This window comes from Malaya genurostris, chromosome 2 (assembly GCF_030247185.1).
Source record: "Malaya genurostris strain Urasoe2022 chromosome 2, Malgen_1.1, whole genome shotgun sequence".
In the NCBI taxonomy this organism is placed as follows: Eukaryota; Metazoa; Arthropoda; class Insecta; order Diptera; family Culicidae; genus Malaya; species Malaya genurostris.
In genome coordinates this window covers 180,308,033-180,334,364 of record NC_080571.1, presented here as the reverse complement: position 1 = coordinate 180,334,364, position 26,332 = coordinate 180,308,033, and the positions used below count along the sequence as shown (strand labels likewise).

At 36.7% G+C, this 26,332-nt stretch overlaps 1 protein-coding gene across 2 annotated transcripts in view; it reads left to right on the top strand.

Annotated features, from left to right (window-relative positions):
- Window positions 1–23,101, top strand: part of LOC131432575 (cartilage oligomeric matrix protein) — a 1,247,904-nt gene extending 1,224,803 nt beyond the window's left edge. Inside the window, exon 18 of one of the 2 annotated variants that reach the window (XM_058598920.1) lies at window positions 22,844–23,101. In XM_058598920.1, the coding sequence (XP_058454903.1) occupies window positions 22,844–22,965 (122 nt within the window). In that variant the 3' untranslated portion in view covers window positions 22,966–23,101. The remainder of the gene's footprint in view (window positions 1–22,843) is intronic. The other variant, XM_058598918.1, reaches the window with a different exon arrangement.
- Window positions 23,102–26,332: the final 3,231 nt, after the last annotated feature.

The window sequence follows — 26,332 nt, the reverse complement described above, 5'->3', positions numbered from 1 at the left end:
TTACTTTACTTTACTTTACTTTACTTTACTTTACTTTACTTTACTTTACTTTACTTTACTTTACTTTACTTTACTTTACTTTACTTTACTTTACTTTACTTTACTTTACTTTACTTTACTTTACTTTACTTTACTTTACTTTACTTTACTTTACTTTACTTTACTTTACTTTACTTTACTTTACTTTACTTTACTTTACTTTACTTTACTTTACTTTACTTTACTTTACTTTACTTTACTTTACTTTACTTTACTTTACTTTACTTTACTTTACTTTACTTTACTTTACTTTACTTTACTTTACTTTACTTTACTTTACTTTACTTTACTTTACTTTACTTTACTTTACTTTACTTTACTTTACTTTACTTTACTTTACTTTACTTTACTTTACTTTACTTTACTTTACTTTACTTTACTTTACTTTACTTTACTTTACTTTACTTTACTTTACTTTACTTTACTTTACTTTACTTTACTTTACTTTACTTTACTTTACTTTACTTTACTTTACTTTACTTTACTTTACTTTACTTTACTTTACTTTACTTTACTTTACTTTACTTTACTTTACTTTACTTTACTTTACTTTACTTTACTTTACTTTACTTTACTTTACTTTACTTTACTTTACTTTACTTTACTTTACTTTACTTTACTTTACTTTACTTTACTTTACTTTACTTTACTTTACTTTACTTTACTTTACTTTACTTTACTTTACTTTACTTTACTTTACTTTACTTTACTTTACTTTACTTTACTTTACTTTACTTTACTTTACTTTACTTTACTTTACTTTACTTTACTTTACTTTACTTTACTTTACTTTACTTTACTTTACTTTACTTTACTTTACTTTACTTTACTTTACTTTACTTTACTTTACTTTACTTTACTTTACTTTACTTTACTTTACTTTACTTTACTTTGACAAGCGATTATAAATACACTCTCCTACTCAATGCTTGATCGGAGAAATAGGTATATAAAGCGAGAGGACTAGTGTTTGATGAACAGAGAAGATGTTTGGATGTGAGATATCGGTCGGGTGAGACGGCCAGGATGTAGACCATGTTCGATGTACGTTGCTACTGTGTCTGTTTCGAGTTTTGCAGTGGCTAAAACAATATCAGAGTGGCGAAATGGTAGCGCGTATGCACGGAATGCATAAGAACGCAGGTTCGAGTCCTGTCTCTGAGCGTATCTTTTTCCAAAAATTCATCTTTTCTGTTAGTTTTTCTTTCACTTGGCTTCTCCAATATATATTTCCGCTCAGTCATTGCAAACACTGAACATAGTCATGGCGGCTTTACGTCAAACTAAAAATTAATAAATCGTTAAAAACAATTGCGGTTTGATTTTCCGTAACAATCTGCTTCTGGTAGGAAAGGGCAGACAATCAATACAACCTTCATAGGGGTCTGTCGCTGACGATGTCCAGCCAGCGACTGGCACCATTAAGAAGGTGACAAGCGATTATAAATACACTCTCCTACTCAATGCTTGATCGGAGAAATAGGTATATAAAGCGAGAGGACTAGTGTTTGATGAACAGAGAAGATGTTTGGATGTGAGATATCGGTCGGGTGAGACGGCCAGGATGTAGACCATGTTCGATGTACGTTGCTACTGTGTCTGTTTCGAGTTTTGCAGTGGCTAAAACAAGATCAGAGTGGCGAAATGGTAGCGCGTATGCACGGAATGCATAAGAACGCAGGTTCGAGTCCTGTCTCTGAGCGTATCTTTTTCCAAAAATTCATCTTTTCTGTTAGTTTTTCTTTTACTTGGCTTCTCCAATATATATTTCCGCTCAGTCATTGCAAAAACTGAACATAGTCATGGCGGCTTTACGTCAAACTAAAAATTAATAAATCGTTAATTTAAATGGGTTTCCCGGAAAAACTCGTAAAGAATTAATTTCTTGATAAACTACCAATACAACTAATTTTCACCAAATCCATCATGTTTTGGCGCCCCATGGATGATGGCGCCCGAGGCGGCCGCCTCACTCGCCTCACCCTCACTACGGCACTGTCACTAAATATATCAAAAATGAATGATTAAAGTAACTAATGTGAACTTATATTGATTTGAAAACAATAAATGCTACAAAACTACTTTTCAGTTCAGTATATTTTAAAAAAAACTGTTTTAATCCACCTAGTGGTGTAATACTGATTTTCTGCTTTCCATTTTTGCCTTTCTCTATAGAAAGGTATTAGAATTGCTGGAAAAACCGACTTTCGAACGGAGCCTCGAAGACCCATAGTATAATATATCATTCGACTCAGTTCGTCGAGATCGGAAAATGTCTGTGTGTGTGTGTGCACTTTTCGAAGATATTTGAACGCGCTCAATTTTCTCAGAGATGGCTGAACCGATTTGAACAAACTCGGGCTCGTTTGAAAGCTACTGTCGGGCCATTGATCAAGTTCGAAGATCAAATGGCTGTGACTTTTGGTTCCGGAGATATGATTGTATAAGTGACGTAACCGACAAAAAGCGTTGTATTTGAACGCGCTCAATTTTCTCAGAGATGGCTGAACCGATTTTAACAAACTTGGGCTCGTTTGAAAGCTACTGTCGGACCATTGATCAAGTTCGAAGAGCAAATGGCTGTGACTTTTGGTTCCGGAGATATGATTGTATAAGTGACGTAACCGACAAAAAGCGTTGTATTTGAACGCGCTCAATTTTCTCAGAGATGGCTGATCCGATTTTAACAAACTTGGGCTCGTTCGAAAGCTACTATCGGGCCATTGATCAAGTTCGAAGATCAAATGGTTGTGACTTTTGGTTCCAGATATATGATGGCATAAGTGACGTAACCGACAAAACACGATGATTTTACCGCTCTTATATATATATATATATATATATATATATATATATATATATATATATATATATATATATATATATATATATATATATATATATATATATATATATATAAGGGTGCCAAAATTTTGGGATCACCTCTATTTTCGTTAAGTTCTAGTGCTCAAAAGTTTAAGCACCTCGAAAAAAGCCTTCATGCAAAATTTGACCTAAAGCTTAAGGGGTGCTGCCCGGTGGTAAAGGTTTGACAATTTTCGATCTTGAAAAAGCACCGTAGGGGGGAGTACATGAAATTTCCAAAATCGAAAAAATTTTTTGATGCCGAAACTCTTAAAACTGCATAAAACATCGAAATTTAGTGTCATCTCAAAAAAATTTTTTTTTGAAAAAATCAACTTTCTGGGAAAGTTTCATATTTTTTCTAAGTCCCAAAAAGTTGACTTTTTCAAAAAGTTTTTTTTTCGAGATGACACTAAATCTCGACGTTTCGTGCAATTCTAAGCTTTTTGGCATCAAAAATTTTTTTTCGATTTCGAAAAATTCATGTACTTCCCCCTATGGTGATTTTTCAAGATATATGAAAATTCCACTAAGTGGACTAAGAAGGCTTTTTTTAGATTAGCATCACTGATTACAAATAGGCAACGCAAATGTCAAGCACTAATTTGGAAAAATTGATGCTGACTGTGTGACATAAACACTGAAGCATGCTTTTGCGAACTACTCGAATCAATCTGAATCAATTAGTTTCGAAATTAGTATCCGAAATCATTCAATAAAATTATGAAATACATTTTCATGAGACTGTTATGAAAGAAGAGAAAGGCATTATTACACCACTAGGTGGATAAAGAAGGGTTTTTTAGATTAGCATCACTGATTACAAATAGGCAACGCAAATGTCAAGCACTAATTTGGAAAATGATGCTGACTGTGTGACATAAACACTGAAGCATGCTTTTGTGAACTACTCGAATCAATCTGAATCAATTAGTTTCGAAATTAGTATCCGAAATCATTTAATAAAATTATGAAATACATTTTCATGAGACTGTTATGAAAGAAGAGAAAGGCATTATCACACCACTAGGTGGATTAAGAAGGGTTTTTCTTATGTATTACAGCAGAAATATCCCAAAATGCTGCAATTTAAAAAAGTTCAGAAAATAGTTTTGAAGATTTCTGTTGAGTAATATAATAATAATTAATACACTACATTTGAATTTAAGTTAGTGAAAATCTATGCAATTATATGTGAGAAAGTAAATTGAGCTCCATTTTAATTATTATTGTCGGTACTTCCGGAACCGAAAAAAAACATATCAGTTTAGTGACAGTCGGTTCATTCAACCATGCACTAATATGACCCGCACATTTTTTTACGATTCTCTATGAAGATTTGAATTTTGCAAAAAAAAATGTATCGGTGGTCGGACTTGATAAAATTCAGCAAATCATTTATGAGACTATCAATGGTTTATTTGGTTACAGAGTCCCATGGTCTGCAAACTAGGAAAAATAGCTAAAGGTAGCTTAAGAAAGCATTCTTGAAATTGAAGTTTTCATACTGAGCACCCCATCTTCGAGAAAAGTGAGTGACATAATTTTCACATGTTTTGTGCATTATTTTCACATTTTTTTATGCATATCACCCTGTAATTCCGGAACCGGAAGTTAGATCCAAATAAAATTCCGGAACCGGAAGTTAGATCCAAATAAAATTCCGGAACTTTGTATGGGACCATATGACCTTTTATATGAATCTAAGTTTGTGAAAATCGGTTCAGTCATCTCCGAGAAAAGTGTGGAACATTATTTTCACATTCTTAAGCTTATCCCTATCTTCTCTCTTTCTCTATCTATCACAATCTAAGACATATGAACCGATACCATGAATTGTAACCATTATTACTGACTCTATGTAAAAACTCCCCCCCCCTTTCCCCGAAATGCCCCACCTTATATCTCCCAGCCACCCCCAAACCCCTACCCCAATCTGATACATACCCGGTGAACGACCATTATTAGGTTAAAACCGGGGGTAAATAAACGATATAATAATAATAATATTTTCACATTTTTGGTGCATATCACCCTGTAATTCTGGAACTGGTAGTCGGATCCAAATAAAATTCAGGATTTTTGTATGGGACCGTGAGACCTTTGATTTGAATCTTAGTTTGTGAAAATCTGTTAGAGCATCTCCGAGAAAAGTGAGTGACATTATTTTCATATTTTTAAGGCATTGCTTTCACATTTTCGGTGCATATCACCCTGTAATTCCGGAAGCGAAAGTCGGATCCGAATGAAATTCCGGAACTTTGTATGGGACCATAAGGCCTTTCATTTCGAATTTGTGAAAATCGGTTTAGCCATCTCTGAGAAAAGTGAGCGACATTTTTTTCTTATTTTTGGTGCATATGAACCTGTGTTGTAATCAATCTTGATCGAGGATCAACTTGTAGGAAGACGATGACCAATGATTTAAACACTCGCGTTAATTTTAAAGACCAAATATATTTGCAGCAGTTTAGAACGAACTGTATTTTCTCGCAACCCAATATCAAGTGAAGGCAGCAATGATCAGTGGCCCCTATCACGCTATTCTTTAAAATAATATGTGTGAGTTATCAGAACTGCACGAAAATTCTTATGTGGGTTCGACCTTCTTTCCCTACTGTTGGTTACATCATATCAAACATCGCCGCCACCTTGAAATAATTATTTCAAATCTAACTCTCTTACACAAATTATAATTACAAAATACTAAATTCTACTAAACTTTGCAACTATTGGAGTAGTTCTAACCCACCGTGTATTTTACTCTAGTGAGCAGGTGACCACCTTTTCAATCTTGCTTCATGGTTTGCGATTCCGTTGACATTTCGATGACGTTGTTTTGATTAGCGATCGGTGGCTCTGTTGTATCGAACGGGAGAAGACAGATTTTTGTTATTGGACGTCTGATTATACCGCGCACAGTCTTGAGATCCACTACTCTGGTCAGTTTGTGAGCACCTGGATGTACTGAGACTATGCGAGCTAGCGGCCATTTGGTTGGAGTTAAAAACTCATCCATCACTACAACAAGGCGACCGGGCTGGATTTCGAAATTTGGATTGGAAACAGAATTGTCCCTTTGGAGTTCCTGCAAGTACTCAGTCTGCCACTGCTGCCAGAATTGTTGGTGGATACGTTGCAACTTTTGAATGTGATCCAGTCTGCTGATCGGTATGTTTCCTAAATCAGACCCTGTCAGCTTGGAGCGATCTCAATCTTCAGTTCAGCAACGCCATCGCACGGCGTCTCATTCAACATGTCATGTCAATTGTATGGGTGCGCAGCCCTGCTATTTTGGCGCGTACGAATTTGACATTTCTCTCCCCTACTTCTATGTATGAGATTCGATGCGGACTCACCTGAGGGCGACATGCTCGCAAGAAATGTTGTTGCCAATTATTTGTTCGGGAAATGTGAGAGCTGGATATCTTGTTAATATGATGTCTTTGCCTAAATCCAGCTCCGGTACCGCATGCAGAGTAGAACCGATTAAGAAATGTGCCGGTGTTATCCATGCTACATCGTTTGGATCTTCCGATAAAGGAACCAGTGGACGCGAGTTCATACTTCCTTCAATTTGCGCGAGCACAGTGGACAGATTTTCAAAGGATAACTGCGAGCTGGCAAGTTGCCGATATAGCTGCTTCTTCGCCGCTTTGACTGCAGCTTCCTACAAGCCGCCAAAGTGTGGCACTTTAGGAGGGCTAAGATGCCACGTTATCCCTTCGTCGCTGCACCAGGAATCTAACATTTCATCAGACAAAATGCGTTGAATATCCTCCAAGATATTTTTGGCACCTTCGAAATTTTTCCCGTTATCCGTGTAAATATGCGCTGGTCGTCCACGTCGCGAAACGAATCGTTTTAGTGCTGAGAGGAATGTTTGAGTGGACAGATCCCGTACAAGCTCGATATGGACAGCTTTCTCAAAACAACTAAAAAAATTGGTAGAAATACATTCAATTCCTATCAGCGGAAATATATTGCCTAAAATACAGAATTGTGAAAAATATTAGTTTGCCTTTTTTGATACTTTGAGTTGGTTGGTCTTTAAACGCACAAGCAAAAACCTGTTTTAATCCACCTAGTGGTATAATGATGCCTTTCTCATCATCAACTAGTATAACCTACAGAGTAAAGCAGTTCTCAGATCGATAAGACCATTTCTGAGAAAACGAAGTGAGTTCCACTATTGCAGATACTTCCGAAACAGGAGTCCGGGAACCGGTACAATCGAAGTCGGTTCGAGAAAAGTGACTGGGATCCATTTCCGAGTCTAGTCACGATATCCGGTCGTTAATCGAAAACCGGGAATCAGAAAAGCCGACATCAACTTGTTTGGCTGGCCGTCTACTGATGATGACTATCGATTGGACTAGTTTTGAGGTAAGTTTAGAAATTAGTTAACGTGTTTCACTTAGCACTTTTAGTAATGGTATAAATATTTTAATAATCTATACCGTGTAGTTCCGCAACCGGTTGTCCGGAATTGGTGTCGGCTGAAATTCAGGAATTCAATATAGGACCACGAGACTTTTCATTTGAACTTATATTCATTTGTGAAAATTTGTCAATCCATAGCAGAGGAAAATGAGTGAGATCCATTTTGGAATAAATGACCACTTTTTCCGGTGCTTTCGGAATCGGAAACCAGGAATCAGGATAGCCAGAACTGGTTTATTTTATTTGTCCACTGATAATTACTACCGATTTGAATAGTCACGAGGTCTAGAATTTTATTTATGTTTTTTTGTTTCGTGTGACTGTATTAATTTTCAACAGACTTCACCCTATAATTCCGGAACCGGAAGTCGCATTCTGATGGAACTTTGGAGTATTATATAGGACTATGAGACCTTTCATTTGAACCTAATTTTGTTTAAATCTGCCTCGAAATCTCTGAGGCAAAGTGATGAAATAATTTGAAATTGTAATTTTTATACTAATCAGTTTGTAATTTCGGAACCGGAAGTTGAATCGAAATGAAATTCAGGAACTTTGTATAAGACATTTATACCTTTTATTTGAATCTAAGTTTGTGAGAATCGGTTCAGCTATCTCTGAGAAAAGTTAGTGCACTTATTTTCATTTTTTTGCACATATCATCCTGTAATTCCGGAACCGGAATTCGGATTCGAATTAAATTCAGGAACTTTATACGGGGTTACAAGACCTTCCATTTGAATATAAGTTTTTGAAAATCGGTTCAGCCATCTCTGAGAAAAGTGAGTACAAAAAATGATACATACTTACATACATACACACACACATACACACATACAGACATTTTGCGTACTCGAGGAACTGAGCCGAATGGAATATGACACTCGGTTTTGAAAATTTCTGTGTTTATGCCGTTTGTTTTTAGATTATCCTTCAGAACATTGAGTTTAATTTGTTATAAATAATCGTGAGTATTTATAACAATAATTAAATGTATAAAAAGTGTATGTCACCGCTTTAAATTCTAAGCATTTTGTAAAAATAACTAAAATTTGAAATTTTTTAGTGTTTGTCATTTATTTTTATATTTTTTTAAATATGTAGAAACTGCTAGTTTAGCCCTATTTGTAACTGGTTTTATTAGCAATCCAATGATGTATAAAAACATATAGGTCATCGCTTTGAATTCAGAGATATTTACGACCATTGTAAAAAATCCCATCTTTTTGTGGTTTTCTGTTTACAGTTTTCTCTATAACTTTAGGTAGACATCTCTATTTTACGTATGATTTAGTGCATTCTATTTCTGAAACTAGTACCATTCCAATGGTGAACAAATTTTGAAAATCGGTTGACTATCAACAAAGTTATGACGCGATAAAGTTGGAGCTCTCGACTTTCAGTCGCGACGTTGATGCCAAAGGAAACAAAATTAGATAGCAGATAGGGCATTTTTTGCACCTGAAAAAAACCTGGAACGGGAAAAATCACGTTTTCAATGATTTTTCCTAACCGATTGTCAATAATAATATACCTAAAATAATCTACGAACTGTACAAAATTCTAGGGTGTAAAATTTATTGAGATCCGTTGAAAAACAGCTGAGCTATGACAGCTCAAAGTTACCGTTCCAACTTTTTTTCGGGCTTGGTATTTGGAGTGTTAATCCTAAAGGATCAAACAGCTGTGAAATGTCTGATAAGATTGAGCGTTTGGTGGGGTTCCCATTCTGCGGTCGTATAGTGTGACTGAAACAGAGTATATCACTTTTCGGGTTCCAAATGATTCCGAGCGTCTTTATCGAATTGTCGGATTCAAATTGCATAACAGACTGTGTGTTAAATTGATCTCGTGGCAGACTGTCTAGGACCATAATTTCATTAGAAGCCCATTTACGTAATTGAAAACCACCACTACTAAGTAGTTCTCTTAGTTCATTTTTTAACTGTATAGCTTCGTCGATCCATTCGGCACCGCCTATGAAATCGTCTACGTAGAAGTCTTTTAGTAGAGCTGGCCCACCTAGTGCATGTTTGTGACCTTCATCAAGGGCAAGTTGCTTCAACGTGCGAATGGCTAGGAAAGATGACGGACCTAGCCCGTAAGTGACCGTCAATAACTTATATTCCAAAACAGGATCAGTTTCTCGAAATCGCCATACAATGCGTTGCAGCGGTGTGTCGTCAGGGTGAATCAAAATCTGACGGTACATTTTCTCGATGGCCGCAACTATCGCTATGGGGAACATTCGAAACCGGAGAACAATGGCCAGTAATTCGTCTTGCACTACAGGTCCGACAAGCAACGCATCATTTAGCGATTTTCCTGTAGTGGTATTTGCTGATCCATCGAAAACGACTTGTACTTTGGTGGTAGTACTAGCTTCTTTTGTTACAGCATGATGAGGGAGAAAACAGCATCGATTGGACGGGTGTGTTCTAACCTCTACTATCTCATGTGACCCAGAGCGATATATTCCGTTATGAATTTATGGTACTCATCCTTCAGCTTTCTGTTCTGGTTGAGTTTTCTTTCGAGCAGATAAAAACGCCGTAAAGCCATTGTTTTTGTTTCATCAAGCAATTCATCGAAATTGAAACGGCGAGGAGTGCGTACCATGTATCTACCTGTTGAGTCTCGGACGGTCGTAGTGGAATATAACTGCTCACATTGCTTTTCATCGACGGAATAATTGGGTTGCTTCGATAGTTTCTCGATTTCCCAAAATCGTTCAATGCTCTCTTATAAAGGTTGGAGTGAAATTGCTAAAACACCGCTAGTGAAGGGTTGTTTCTCTGTGTTGGCTACACCCGATACAAGCCATCCGAAGGAGCTTTCGACTAGCAGTGGTAGTGACTTGCATATTTGCATTTTTGACGACTTGGTAAAGCAAGTGAAGAAATGTTCGTTCCCGATAATCATATCGATATCTCCGCACTTGTTGAAGGTCGGATCAGCTAGGAACAAATTTGTTGGCAATTTCCATTCATCAATCGGTATGTCATTAGACGGTAATGGCGACGTAATTTTGTTGATTATGAGACAGTCAACGTCTAACGTAAAATCAGTTTTTCTAGATTGAAGGTGAACCAAAACAGATTCTCTGGCCCTCTGAGGTTGTCCTCCAACTCCATTAATGATCACATTTGTTCGTGATCGTTGCAAACCTAATTGCTTTGCTAAGCGTTCTGTTATTAAGTTAGGTTGAGATGCGCTATCCAGTAGCACTCGAGCTAAACGTTGTTCGCCAAACTTATCGAAGACAATTACTAGGGCTGTTAACATGAACACGTTTTTTCCTGCTACGTTAAAGGAAGACCAGCTAACCCTTAATGACTCCAGTGATATGTCAGCTGACAGCACGGGATTTGTGCTCTCAGGTTCTGATATAGGTGTCTGATTGATGGTAGCTATATGCGTATTAACTGGATCATTATCTATAAAACCTGGATGTAGCAAAAAATGATTGTTTCGTAGGCAGTTTGAGCACAAACGACGAGTGTTGACAAAATTGAGTCGGTCCTGTAGTGAGAGACTTGAAAATTTGAAACATTTCAGTAAGGGGTGCGGTTGATCGCACATCGCGCATATATCAGATGACTGATTCACAGCGGCGGTTGCATTCGATGAAATATGGATGACCATTCGCGAGTCAGTGAGCTCGAGGAATCAGATTGAACATTCTTCGTTGCAGAAATTTCACTAGATTCTTGTATGATGGATCATCTATGGTGGACGCATGATCCTCCCAGGCTTTGAGTGTGGCCTCGTGCAATCGGATACATAGAAGGTGCTCCAGTATCGTACTCCACGAATCGGTGGGCTCATTCAACTGTTTTAATGTTTTAATGTGTCTTTCAAACTCATCAACCAATGCATGCAATGAAGAGGAAGTTGCCATTTTAATTCCGGGGATGTCAATTAAAGCTTGCAAATGACGCTTCTTTAGCAGGTATTCGTTTGCGTAACGATTAACCAATGATTGCCATGCTAAATGATAGTTCGCTGCACTTATTCCGATTGATTCGATGATTTGACTTGCCTCGCCTTTGAGTGCAGCTCGCAAATAATGAAATTTTTGCATTTCGGGCAAATCAGGATTCGAATGGATTAATGCAAGAAATCATGGAATGCTAACCAATCCATGTAATCACCAGCGAAATCAGGTAGAGAAATAGTTGGTAGTTTCAGCGCTTTGATCGTGTTGGTTGGTTGAGGGTTAGTAGGAAGGAGGTTGCCAGATGAAGAAATTTGAAGAGTAAGTTTAGATCTCATGCCAGCTTTTATTTTGAAGTATTTATTTTCAAAGGATGATCGATAGCGAAGATTTAGAAACATACCTTCATTGCTAGTTTCGTTCTCCTCAATTTCGGTCTGAATTTCGCATAGTTCCCGCCAAACTTCCTCGAGGTTTTCCAAGCGTATGTATACCTCGAAGCCGTCCCGTTCCACCTCATGCCGATGCAAAAAAGTTTCCGCACGGCCAAGCGACGCTAACAAGGTAGTCCTTCTTAGTGCCAGCAATTGCTTTCGTCTCATTTCGGCCGACGATGATTGATCCATGCCCACGTAATCAGGTTGATTGAAACGTAGCGAATCCTATCAAGAAATAGACCCGGTAGCGCTGATTGCGATAATGGAAGATTATTGGAGATGCACTCACCTATGGAAAGGTTTGCAATGCCTTGTATACTGTAAATTTTAATCAGCAGCCAATCGATTTCGTTGCCGTATTGCGATCCCGAACCTGGCCGATAAGTTCTAATGATGATCCAATGTTAATCCATGCCGTAATCGTAAGTTGTGAAAAGGAAATCCGTAGTTGTTACACACAAATAGCGTTCCAGTGATTTTGAAGAACCAATGACTGAGTTTACTGAACCTCGAGTGAAATGAAGAAAAGGAAAATCTAAAGTGTACCCGTGGGCAGCCGGCAAGGCGTTGGTGTGCTACTCACCGCTTGCCTATTGTAATAGGCCTGGCGGTAATTGCAAGACAATAGTGCTTTGTTAGTGCGGATAATTGACATTGATCAATTATCCGCACTAACAAAGCACTATTGTCTTGCAATTACCGCCAGTAAGATGGCGTGTTCGGATGAGCCGTCTTGATCGCGTCTGTAGCGATTGTAATGGTGCCTTGCTCCAAAGATTGCGTGCACGATGATCCTGGTCACGGCACCAAAAGATGTTGTAATCAACCTTGATCGAGGATCAACTTGTAGGAAGACGATGACCAATGATTTAAACACTCGCGTTATCTTTAAAAACCAAAGATATTTGCAGCGGTTTAGAACGAACTGTATTTTCTCGCAACCCAATATCAAGTGAAGGCAGCAATGATCAGTGGCCCCTATCACGCTATTCTTTAAAATAGTATGTGTGATTTATCATAACTGCACGAAAATTCTTTTGTGGGTTCGACCTTCTTTCCCTACAGTTGGTTACATCATATCAAACACCCTGTAATTCCGGAACCGGAAGTCGGATCCAAATGAAATTCAGGAACTTTGTATGCGACCATAAGACCTTTCATTTAAATTCAAGTTTGTGAAAATCAATTTAGCCATCTCCGAGAAAAGTGAGTGATATTATTTTCACATTTTTTGTACATATCACGCGAACCGGAACCGGAAGTCGGGTCCAAATGAAATTCAGAAACTTTATACGGGACCGTGAGACCTTTCATTTGAATCTAAGTTTGTGACTGAGTGACAATATTTTTCACACACATACACACACACATATGCTCAGCTCGTCGAGCCGAATCGAACGGTGTAAGACATCCGGCCCTTCGGGCCTCGGTTCAAAATTCGGTTCTTGCAGTGATTGTATAGCCTTCCTATATGAGAAAGGCAGAACAAATATTTGTCAATTCATCAGTTCTGATTCATGTTCCCCTCACTGGTCGTTCCTTATGAATTATAATCGTTCGCTGGCTCACATGTTCATTGATGCATGCGGGCGTGTGTAAATAGCCTAAGCAATGAAATTCCTTCATCATTATTTCAAATAAAGAGAAGGCTTTTTGGTAAAAATATACCTTCATCTTCAGGGCAAAACGACTACATATATTTTTTGTAGTCATTTTGCCTTGAAGATGAAGGTATAACTTTCGAAACGTTGGCCTTTAACGAAAAATAAATGTTTTGACGAGAAAGCAATTGACCAAAAAGCCATCTCTTTGTTTGAAACAACATTAATTGGTCGCACCCGCATCAAATAAAGGGTGTAAACGGGTTTGCATACAAAAACTGCCTTCAAACAGAAAAAAAATGATATACGCTCGATTAGGAAAGCACTAACTTAGCAACCCAGATATGATCCACACAATCGTAGTATGTATCTTTCAATCTCTCTTATCACAGGTAGTAATCGATCGGGCATGATCGTGTGCTATATTCACCAGTCTGCTAGGTTAGCAGTTAGCTCAGTTCCAACATTCCGTCGTATTACGTCTGTTCACATAGATAGCAGAGGAAATAAAGTTTAAAGTCAGTTAAGTGCATTTTTTTCTCAGTAATAAAGTGTTTAATTTATACGAAAGTGTGACATTTCCTTTACGGATTCCGAAATATCCGTAATCACTGAGTGGGGACATGAATGCCCAATGGGCAAGTGCGACCATACCATTCCAGATCCTGATCAGCAAAATTAATGGACGTTAAAGTGATTCAAGACATTCATCTAAATTCCGATCTAGAACATTGGTCCTTCATTTTGACTGTGTCTTCATATTTTAAGTTGTTGGGTCAATCCATTTGGTCACTAGTCAATCGAAAGCTAGAAATTACCGTCATATCGGTGAATTCATTTAGTAGTGTTCAAGTTTCGGATAAACAAGTGTGAAAATTAACGGTGATGTTTGCAGTATTTCTCTTATATTGATAAGTATGCAGAATATAGTTTTACGTGAGACATTAGCAATACTACAAACCAGTGCGAATAATTGAAGTGTAACATAACCATGGATGAAGGAGCACAAAAAAACAGGAGCGGCAGTTGCGAACGTTTATAAAGGCGATAGCAAAGTTCGTCTAAGGATTTCGCAAAGAAGTGCATGAGAAACAATTCGATGTTCGTTTGATTGATTATAGACGAAGAAGATGAAACGCCTGATTTAAAAGAATCAGCTGAACAACGATTTGAACGCTTAGTCATTTGCAATCCAGCAAGAGGATGAATACGATGAAGCTATATGGATTGTGGAGGAAGAATATTTTGAAATCAAGCACTCTCTGATTATGTTGCGAGCTAGGACATCTTTACCAGCAAGACAGACTATTGCTAACGAAGATGCTACTGTTCCAATATCCCGAGTAAAACTGCCGAATATAAAGCTTCCATCGTTTGGTGGAAAGTTAAAAGACTTTCCGGGATTCGTTTCAAAGTTTGATTCACAATAATCGTCAACTTTAGGATATCGACAAGTTTATTTATTTGCGTTCCTCAGTGACAGGTGAAGCATTTCAGGAGATTTGTTCCGTAGAGCTTTCAGCGAATGGAAGATGCTAGAGGAAAAATTGCCCATTTGGATGCCTTATTTTCGATTCAGCCAAAGCGAAAAGAAAGCTGCGATGTACTCAATAATCTGATCAGTGAGTTTGATCGTAATCTTCAAATGCTAGCAAAGATAGGCGAGAATCCTGCAAACTAGTAAACGTTACTTGCACATATGGTGTGTTCTCGTCTAGATACAGTTACCATTCGACAGTGGGAAACCCATCACAACTCCAAGAAAGTGCCATCATATGAAACCTTAATTGCGTTTTTGCGTGACCAATGCACAGTGTTTATTTGATGCGGATGCGACCAGTTAATGTTGTTTCAAATAAATAGATGGCTTTTTGGTCAATTGGTCAATTAAAAAAGTGTTTATGTTGTGGAGAATCATTTCACCTAGTGTTTAGCTGTAACAAGTTCAAGATGATGACGGTGGCTCAACGTGTGGAGGATGTGAATCGAAAGAGATTGTGTCGGAATTGTTTGTCATCAGGACATTATGCTGATAGTTGTTCGAGAGGATCCTGTAACCGGTGCGGTGATAAACATCATACTTTGCTGCACTATGAAAGCACAATTGGTGGCACTCGTCCAGTTAAATCTCCCGCTCCATCAGCGCAAGTTGGACCACACACAGCAGACCCAAAATCGCAACAAACTAAATCAAATCCACAAAGTCAAATACAACATCAACTCACTCAAACACCCACTCAAACAAAGGCTACAAACTCAAATCCTGTAATCCGTAACGGCTCTTAAACCACTCACTCAGAACCCACCACAGACCAAAGCTACCTTTAATGCTGTTACACAAGCAACACCTACAAAGATTCTCATGTCCACCGCGATTATTCGAGTGGAGGATCAGTTTGGACATTCTTCATTCGCCAGAACGTTATTAAATTCTTGCTCCGAGTTCTGTTACATGACTACTAGTTTTTCGAACAGACTGAAATTCAGGGAATCACCTTCGTACTTGAGGGTGCAAGGCATCGGTAACGGAACTGTTACATCTACCAACCATCCATATTCTTCCACCTTACCAAGAACAGCATCTGGAATCATGTCCCGGGTATTGAAAATCCGGTAGATCTTATTTCGTGCGAAATCTCTCCAGCCCAACTACAGTACAAGTCTCTCTGGTCCAATGGTCCATCTTGGCTATCGCAAGCCAGACAATACTGGCCAACGACTGTTGAGTCCAAACCAGAAGACCGACGTTGTTAGAAGAGCGACCTTCGTCGCCGTTTCCCTCACAAGCTATTCCACCTAGTGCAATTCTTGAACTCCGATGCTTCCGATTCAATGCACAAGGTTGTAACAGAGCGTACAGAAAAACAGAAAGTATATTGCATAATGAATTAGAGCAAGCAGTACTAGTTCTTGTTCGGCTTTCGCAACAAAAGTGTTTTCTGCAGAGTTCAAATCCAAAATACCCATGTCTGTTTCCTGAGGGCATTATGTGTTTTGGCAGACGGCTTCATCACGCGCCAATATCAGTCTCCAGGAAGCATCCATTTATCCTAGACGGAAGACATCTCTTTGCAATGCAAATTGTGAGACACTACCATCTTCGTTTCTTCCACGCAGGATAACAGTTGCTTATTGCTTTAGTGCGGGAAAGGTTTTGGCCAATTGAGATTCATAACTTAGTCATGATTGCATACCATGTTTCAGGCGAAGACCAAAGGCTCTAGAGCAACTAATGGCAGATTTACCATCCGAACGTGTTACCCCATCATCACCATTCCTGAAGGTAGGGGTGGATTATTGCGGTTCATTTCTTATCAGTTATCCCAACCGTCGGACTAGCCCGGTGAAGAGTTACGTAACAATATTTGTATGCTTGGCAGTGAGTGTAGTTCACTTAGAGCTCGTCGCCGATCTAACTACTCAAGGCTGCCTAGCAGCACTGAAGCGAATTGTAGATCGCCGAGGAAAACCGCAACTGATAATGTGCGATAACGCAACAACATTCATCGGTGCCAAAAGAGAGCTCAAAAAACTATTTCTTCTATTTCACGTACAGCAATTTCAAGGTACTGTTGCCAAAGATTCTGCCACGTACACCCAACTTTGGTGGGTTATGGGAAGCTCAAGTAAAATCGTTCAAAAATCATTTCAAGAAAACAATTGGCTTAACAACTCTGAACATCGATGAAATGCTAACAGTTTTAGCACAGATCGAGGCCATTCTCAATTCGCGTCCACTAACATCGGTCAGTAGTGATCCGAAGGACTTTGAAGCGCTCACTCCAGAGCATTTCTTAGTGCATCGTCCATTGACTGCGATTCCAGAACCAAATCTTCAGGATATGCCAACAAACAGGATGTCCATGTGGCAGCGTGCGCAGAGTTTAAATCAACAAATGTGGAAAAAGTGGAGTACTCAATAATTATCTGATCTGCACAATCGCACCAGATAGACTAAGCAAAGAGACAATGTCGCAAAAGGAACGATGGTATTACTAAAGGATGAAAATGCCCCACCACAAAGATGGAATCTAGGACGTGTTGTAAAGGTTTTCTACGGAACTAACGGAAACATTTGCGTCGTCAGTGTGCGCACGAAGGACGGTTGCTTTGATCGGGGGATCTCCAAACTTTGCGTTCTACCGATACGAGACAACGTCAAACCACCATCAACAGATGGAAACTAATTCTACTGTTACATCGGTGCGGAGGACTCCTTAGTGAGTGCCTTCGCAGTCCAGTTAAGTTTTTGTTTATCATTACATTGAAAAAAATCATGGAATATTTTTCAGCCATAGGATTTCCTGTCTCGGGTCCCCGGGTCTGAAATCATCGTTAAGGTCATCTACACTACATCATTTGGAAAAAGGAATCATCTCATTTGTACATGCATCTCACATTTTGTTCACTGGTGAAGGAAAAAGAAATAATTTAGTCATGTTGGTTGAGATTTATAATTTCATTGTTTATCATTATTTCTTGTTTGGAGCTCAGCCATGGTGTCACCTCCATTCAGTTTCGGATAATCATCTGAGTTTGGGCCTGATCATCCCGTCTCTTCAGTTGAAATCACCGAACCTACGAGCAAGATGAAAAACACATCACACAAGTATCCTCTTCGTGAAGCATTAGCAAGCGCCAAAAAAGCTTGTGTGGGAAAGTTGTTCCGGTTTTACAAAATTTCTTGTCAAAATACTACATCCATTCTGAGGAAATCATCAACAACCAATCAAAAGATATGCACAGGTATCACATGAAGGAAGGAAAGAAGTTACTAGCATCGCCCGATGCAAGCAATAATATTACACGAGAATCATCAGCAGAAGACTAATTCAATAATCAATCCAGAATCACTGAAGGAAGAAACCTACTGAATGAACTCGGTAACATCTACGTCCAGTATTGAAGCAGCTCGAAAAGTGAAATTGAATCCATATTATCAGTAATTGTAAAAGTAAATAGAAGATATAAGAAGCTAGGAAAGTTCTGTGTCGGTTATGCCAAATAATAATTGAAACGCCGTCGGTTTCAAGGCGCCGGCATGTTTAGGAAAGCACTAACTTAGCAACCCAGATGAGATCCAAACAATCGTCTCGTAGTATGTATCTCTCAATCTCTTTTATCACAGGTAGTAATAGATCGGGCATGATCGTGCGCTATATTCACCACTGAACCGTTGCAGCGGCCAGTCTGCTAGGTTAGCAGTTAGTTCAGTTCCAACATTCCATCGCATCACGTCTGTTTATCTCGTTCACATAGATAGCAGAGCAAATAAAGTTTAAAGCCAGTTAAGTGCATTTTTTCTCAGTAATGAAGGGTTCAATTTATACGAAAGTGAACATGAATGCCCAATGGGCAAGTGCGACCATACCATTCCAGATCCTGATCAGCAAAATTAATGGACGTTAAAGTGTTTCAAGACATTCATCTAAATTCCGATCGAGAACAACGCTGTTTAAAAAGATTTATATTGGAGATGATTTTCCCAAAATTTTCATTTTATTTAAATTTTTCAAAAACCTCTTTAGCAAGAAAATTGTAAAAAATCAGGAATATTTACGGAATTATGGGAAACCTTTCTGATTTTTTTTTAGAATTTTTCAAAATGTATTTCTTGTGAAAAAATATGTTCAAAATTTTCAAATTTTTTTAAATGCACTTCAAATTTTGGTACCACTCTAGATTTTACATCAAAAAATAAATCATTTATGAGTACATTATGCTGTAATTTTTTCAGATTTTTAAAAAATGTGAACGGGTATAATATCAGACTTTAAAAAAATAAATCATTCGAAAAACCATGCGTCCCCATAAATCGCATAGTGTTTAGTTCTAAAATCATATATCACATGCCCTTAGAACTAAACACCATACGTTTCCATCTACAACTTGAGGTCAGGGCTTAAGAAAGAATTTTCATAAGGAAGGACCAGTGCGAGAAACATGAATCAGAACTAATGAATTGACACATATTTAGGTTTTAATATACAATTTTAAGTTTTTATTTATGAACTGATAAGCAGTTTTACATTTATTTTACATTTATTGTATTCAAATCCAAAAATAACTATATTAAGTAAAAAATCTAAAGGACAATAAAAATTTTAGTTCTTTTTTTAGATACCAAACGCATGATTCGGAAGGCTCAAGAAAAAGAGAAGCATAGCGAGCAAAGTGGATCGATCAAATGGAGGTAAAGAGTGGTCATAGTCTGAGCTGTATGGAGATGACTTCTAGATACATAATAAACGGGCTTGAGCTGATACGTGAGAAAAGTACCCCACGAAACAACAGAGAAAGACCACTAAGTGCAAGTAAATTCGATGAAATATATTTCCGAAAGCGTTTAAAATTCAATTTTTATACATAGCTTAGTTTCTCATTCATTCTTAGTTAATACATATTTCGATTAAAGCAATAAAACAATACGATTTCCCGAAACTGTTTAATAAAGAGGTCCTCTTCAGAAAATAGCAAAACACTGAAAAAATAGATAGAAAATCGACGATGCGAATTAATATGTTCTTTTTGGGTCTTCGATACTTGTTGCAGGCGCTTCTACTTGATTTCTATCTGGTTTATAGTATTTCTTAGGACTACTAATAGCTAGCCTCGAAACCTCCAGACTATACCGCAAGTTAGAAACGAATTACAACCGTCCACGGGCACACATGTTCACTAATGCATTCCCTACATCATTGCTTGGTAAATCGACCCAGGCGTGTGTAAATAACATAAGGAATAAAATTCTTTAATCAATATTAATTACGTATATACTCAAGCCCTGAGCTTAAGTTGTAGATGAAAACGCATGGTATTTAGTTCTAAGGGCATGTGCTATATGATTTTAGAACTAAATACCATGCGTCTCCATCGGATGATGACAATTTGATGCATACGCATGGTTTTCCGAAAGATTTTTTTAAAGTCTAATATTATATCCGTCCACATTTATTAAAAATCTGAAAAAATACAGCGTAATGTATGATGATGTATGATTTTAAATCATTTATTTTTTATGTAAAATCTAGAGTGGTACCAAAATTGTAAGTGCGATTATAAAAAATTCGAAAATTTTGAACATTTGTTTTCACATGAAATGCATTTTGAAAAATTCTGAAAAAAATCAGAAAGTTTTCCATAATTTCTAGAATATTCTTGATTTTTATCAATTTTTTTGCTAAAGAGGTTTTTGAAAATTTTGAATAAAATGAAAATCAGGAGAACCTCCCTGACTCCACCAATATGGCAGCTGGGGGGTTGAAATTTTGGGAAAATCATCTACAATATAAACCCTTTCAAACAGCGTATATCAATTTGTTTTCTGTTTGGGGGCAGTCTTATATGAAAACCCGGCTACACCCCTTATCATTTTTAATTACGTCGATACTCAAGCCCTGAACTCAAGTTATAGATAGAAATGCATGATATGGTAAGGGCTCCCTATTTCATCTCATTTGTAAGGAAGTCGCCTTCGAACCTCGATTTAGCTACTAAAATCACTATAACTATTTCATATTACTGCTTCATTCGCCTTGCTCCACATTGAGATTTGATTCACATTCCTTGGAAATCAAAATAATGTTCATAAAACAGCATGAAACACTTATGAAATGTTCACTACTCTGCTCCTAATTTCATCTCAATGAATTTTTATCCATCCTATAGTTGATCCTTTTTTCAACCTATAAATTAGCAATGGCGACAGCAATCAAAACGAAATATTCCACTATTACACTCTCAGGTTCAAAATGTCAGAATTCTTCTTAAAAACGGCCTAATGCCAACTATGAGACAATATACGATATTTTTAGAACCAGTTGGAAATCATTTCAACGTTTAAAAATTTTTCAGTCGTTTCCGTTACCTTTCGCTTTAAATTTAAAATTTTACTGAAAAGTTAAATTGGTGAACTTTAAATAAAAACAAAACTGTGATTGTTACTATTTATTCATTAGCCCTTCTTAAAACAAAGTGTAGAGCCAGAGATGCCATTTATACAGATTTATATGTATTGTATAGATTTTTGCGTTCGCATACTGGTTTAAACCAAAGTACCGCTTTTGTAAAGATTTCCTAAATTTAATACAGATTTGTACAGGTTCATAGAAAAAAAGAAGTAAAAAATTAGACCTAGGTTCTCTCTGAGTATCTATTAGTATTTGATTGCGATGATTCTTTAAAAGTTTATTAATCAACGGATAAATCACATGTTAAAGTGGAAATCTTTTATGTAGATAATTGATTATGAACACTGACAAACATTTATATTAAAATTTGGAACCAATTTGAACTATTTGAAGCCAGATATCTTCATAGAATATGTTTTACGTTGCATAGAAAGTCTATATCTGGTCTATCTGTTTTCACTAATAAAATGATGTTAACAGATTTTATTAGTGAAAACAGATTTAACATCATTTTATTAGTGAAAACAGATAGACCAGATATAGAGTTTCTATGCAACGTAATACATATTTTCTATGAAAAAATATCTGGCATCTCTGTGCACAGCCGATGAAACACACACACTTCACAGCGTTATGTTGACGTATAGCGGAATGAAACCAGTGCTACTAGATTTGCCACAATGGTTTTTTCATTAGTATTTAACATGCTATTCCTGGTAATATTCGAAGCCAAAACAGTTTTATTGAAATATTAATATCAATAATATAATTAAACTAATGTCACGGATACCAAAAAACATACTTTTTGATGAGATTTTGAAGAAGAAAAACAATTTTTGATTTGTAACATTATGAGATAACTTGGCAACTTTGCGAAACCAAATGAGATGAAAACAAAGCGCAATCAAGTGAACTAAGTGAAAAACTTTCATCTCATATTTTTAAAGACTTTTATTGTTTGTCGGGTAGTTTTTGAAGTATTAAATCGTTAATTAAACAAGTAGCAAGTGAACATTACTAATTATGAAGTCATCCAGCATTCAATGGTAGTGTGATTGTGCGAAAAAGTGATCATGTTTTGAGACGAATCGATTAGTAGATAATCAGAAACATGACGAACTGTAAATCTTGAGACGAAAATATGTCCTAAATTGTAAAGTGAGTTTATTTGAAATGAAAAAAACGATAACCGAAGAACTTAAAACCATTTCTTTCAATAGGAAAGTGTAACAATAGCTTCTATAATCATTTTAAAACATTTCACAGTTTGGTACAGGTAGGTTTTAAAATATTATTCATGTTCAAAGTAATGAAGGGAGCCGTTACCCTATTTAGTTCTGAAGGTGTACGATTATAGAACTAAATACCATGCGACTCCATCGGATTATAATTTGATGGAGACGCATGGTTTTTCGAATGATTTGATATTATACCCATCCATATATTGAATGATGTTATACCCATCCATATATTTTAAAAATCTTAAAAAGTACAGCGTAATGTAGCTGACAATCAACTTCAAAACGGCGTTTGAAATTGTATTCTAAAAACATGTTATGTACTTCTTAGTGCAATAAAACTAATTATATTTTTTTATTTTATCTCTGTTAGATTTTCGGAATAGTGAGATATCAGTTTATGACGATTTCACCAAATACTGTGCTGCTGAAAGTAATGGCGAATATATTCTAAAAAGCTGCAGTTCAATCACGTATGGAGCAATTCTGAGCTGAACCGTCCATAAATGGTAACATTCTGGCACAACACCATTCCATTTACATGAAACTTTGCATGTGTCATTTCAATAGTCTCGAGATTTTTTTTCACTCATGACTAATTTTTGAAAAATGCGTATGTATTCTAAGCAACATTATTTATGAACAATTGCAACTCGTAATCTATAGCTTCGACGAAATTATCAATTTTTTTTAATCAAATGAAAACTATTTTTTCAAAATTGTTAGTTATCCCATCGTGAGATTTTTTTTTCATATCAAACCACGATAAACGTTAAGTGACCAGGAAACTAATGAATATTTAAGACAGTTGGAAAGAGATTAAAAATATAATAACTGGGTTATAAAAACATGCATTTTTCATAAATTATGTGAGGTTATCCATAAGCGTATTGTATTCAAGTACAATATTGGTGATATAATTTGTTAAAAATAATAAGTCAATTGTTGTTTTGCAAATCAACTTTAATATTTACTCTATTATAATACCGATAATCGTCATAGATATATATTTTCATGTTTTGATTATCTGTATCAACTGTATAATTCGATTTTAAACTTTAAGTAACCTTTAAACCAGGGGGGGAAAAAAGCAAATGTTTTGATTCACAGTAAATAAGATCTGTTTTAATCCAACAAGTGGTGTAATGATGCGTTTCTCATTTTCATTTTCTCCTGTATATTACAGCAGAAATTCCCAGAAATACTACAATTAAAAACCTGTTTTAATCCACCTAGTGGTATGATGATGCCTTTCTTATATTAACTATATTCTGACAAGGTTTTTTTAAACTTGAGTAAAATCCAAAACTACCATCACCTTTTCGATTTGTAAACAGCTATGTCAAGTTAATATAGATTTAAATGTGGCAATAAAATTTAACAAAGCACGCTGTGTGTTAGGCGGATGCGTTTTCTTCTTCTTCCGTACCAGCACGTGCCGATTTTGCATAATTTTGTATGACAGTATGAAAGTTTTAATACTCATTGCCTATAATTTCGGAACCGGAAGTCGAATCTAGATGAAATTGCACAGTATCTTTTAAGACACTGAGAGCTTTAATTTGAATAATGATTTGTGAAAATCGGTTTAACCGTTGATGCGAAATCGAAATGAGTTCCAGGTTTGGAGCTTTTCTTCACTATTACCGGTGCGTTTGGAAACAGAAACCGGACAATAGTAGTCTCAAAGTAGATTTATATACCCACCAACTAACAAGGTCTGCCAACTAGATGAATTTACCAATAAATTTTATAAAAATGTGCATCTCGTGTCGTCACCGCTCGAGAAAAAAAAATACACACGAAATTGAAAATTTTTACTAATTGCACTGTAATTCCGGAACCGGAAATCGGATCTGGATCATCTTTGTGGAGACTTTTGATGTGGAACACATCTTTATTAGGGGTGCAAATCAAAAACTACACGTAGAAATGTGGTCAGGTTTTAAACACTTACAGCTCAGTCTGTTTTGTATCAATTATTAATATTATTTCATCATTTGATAGGAAATATTTCTACGTATTGATTTGAATGTTCATAGCCATGTATTTTGAATTGTATATCATTGAAATGTTGATTAATAGCTAGCAGTGTCCTATTTTGTCTGCAAAAAAATTCCAGCATACCGGATTTCCCTGCCATAGTCGACGGTTTTGAAGGAGTAAGCGATGTATCAAAGAGAGAGCATCGCTCTGATTGGTCAATCGATGCAAAAGCGAAGCTGTTGGAAGCACGCGAATCTATAAATAGAAGCGAAATTAAAGCTAACGTTTCAGTCCTATTCTTAGCATGCTAGAGATAGGTTGTTGCTAGACAGCAAGACAAAAACGTGCCATAAAACGATTTGAAGCTTTAAGGGCTGATGCCAGTTGTTAGCGTAAAACCGTGTCGCTCGCTGTGCGTATTACATTTCTCTTCATGCTCTCTCGTAAATGTGTAAAATGACTCTCGATGTGGCCGGGTGGCCAAGAAAGTTTTGATATTTTCGGTTACAAGTTTGACTACATCACATAAAATCCAATAAAGCTACCGCTTGTTTGGCAGTCTTGATGAGCCGATTTTATTTCTCTCTCATGTTTCGTTACGTTACCTGGGAACTAAAATGGCGCCGACATAGAAATCGACTTACCTCCACAAAAATAACTTTCACTTAATTTTCATCGCGACAACATATATGATTTTATGCACTAATCGCATCTAAACTAAATTATCTAGACATTGTCAAGATAGATTTTTGATCCATGCTTTTGAAGGCGAGATTTTCAATGAACAAGTTGAAAGTTACCGTTTTCAGCTATGCAACTCTTCCTTCAGAAAAAAGACTTTCCCAATCGCTAAAGTCAAACAATCATTCTGAAATTCTCACAGAATAATCTAAACTAAATTTCTTAGAGATTGTCTGTTGGGTTTTTTTTATATTCGTCACCGTTTCTGAGAAAATCAGATTTGAAGCGTTAAAAAGCCCTTTAAAACGCCCTAAAACACACTTGCGTCAGCCCTTAATTGGTATACTCTGATCTTATGTCATGCAAGCTCGGAATTCCATGTTATGTCGTTTCCCCATGAGAAATTGAAAACTACCCCTGGATAAATTTTGAGTGCTTAAGATTAATTTCTAATTTATATTAGATGAACTCGATTGATAATGAAAAATAGTTTATCGCTTCAACCGAAATCGCAGAATGGTAGAAAAACTTAACGCTAAAAAAACTGCTTGCATAAAAAACTTGAACACAAGCTTGGCGAAGAGAAGCTTAATTATCGAAATCGCAAGTATGTACAAAGATATAATTGCATGCATTTGGGATAATGGTGTAATTTCGTCGGTCATAAAACAAATGCAAATCAAGACAAATGATGTTCGGTGTTGATTCGGATTGATTGAACTTTTTGATTGTAGATCATTAGAAATTTTGTTTGCCTTGTTCCACATCAACGGCTCGAACAACCCCATGGGGCTGATCCTTGTAGTTTTTAAACAATTCCAAGACCATAAAAATCGGTTAAGAAATTTCCGAGAAAATCGATTGCACATTTTCTCATAGATTTGCACATATTGCCTTGTAATTCAGGAACCGAAAGTCGGATCGAAATAAAATTCAATAGCGATCTATGGAACTATAAGACCTTTCGTTTAAATCTAAGTTTGTGGAAATCGGTCGCGCCATCTATGAGAAAAGTTAGAAAACATATTTTCTTTTTTTTGCACATTTTACCCCATAACTCCCAAACCGGAAGTCGGATCCAAATAATATTCAGGAATTTGTTATGGGACCTCAAGACCTTTCATTTGAATCTAAGTTTGTGAAAATCGGTTCAGCCATCTCTGAGAAAAGTTAGTGCACTTATTTTCACCATTTT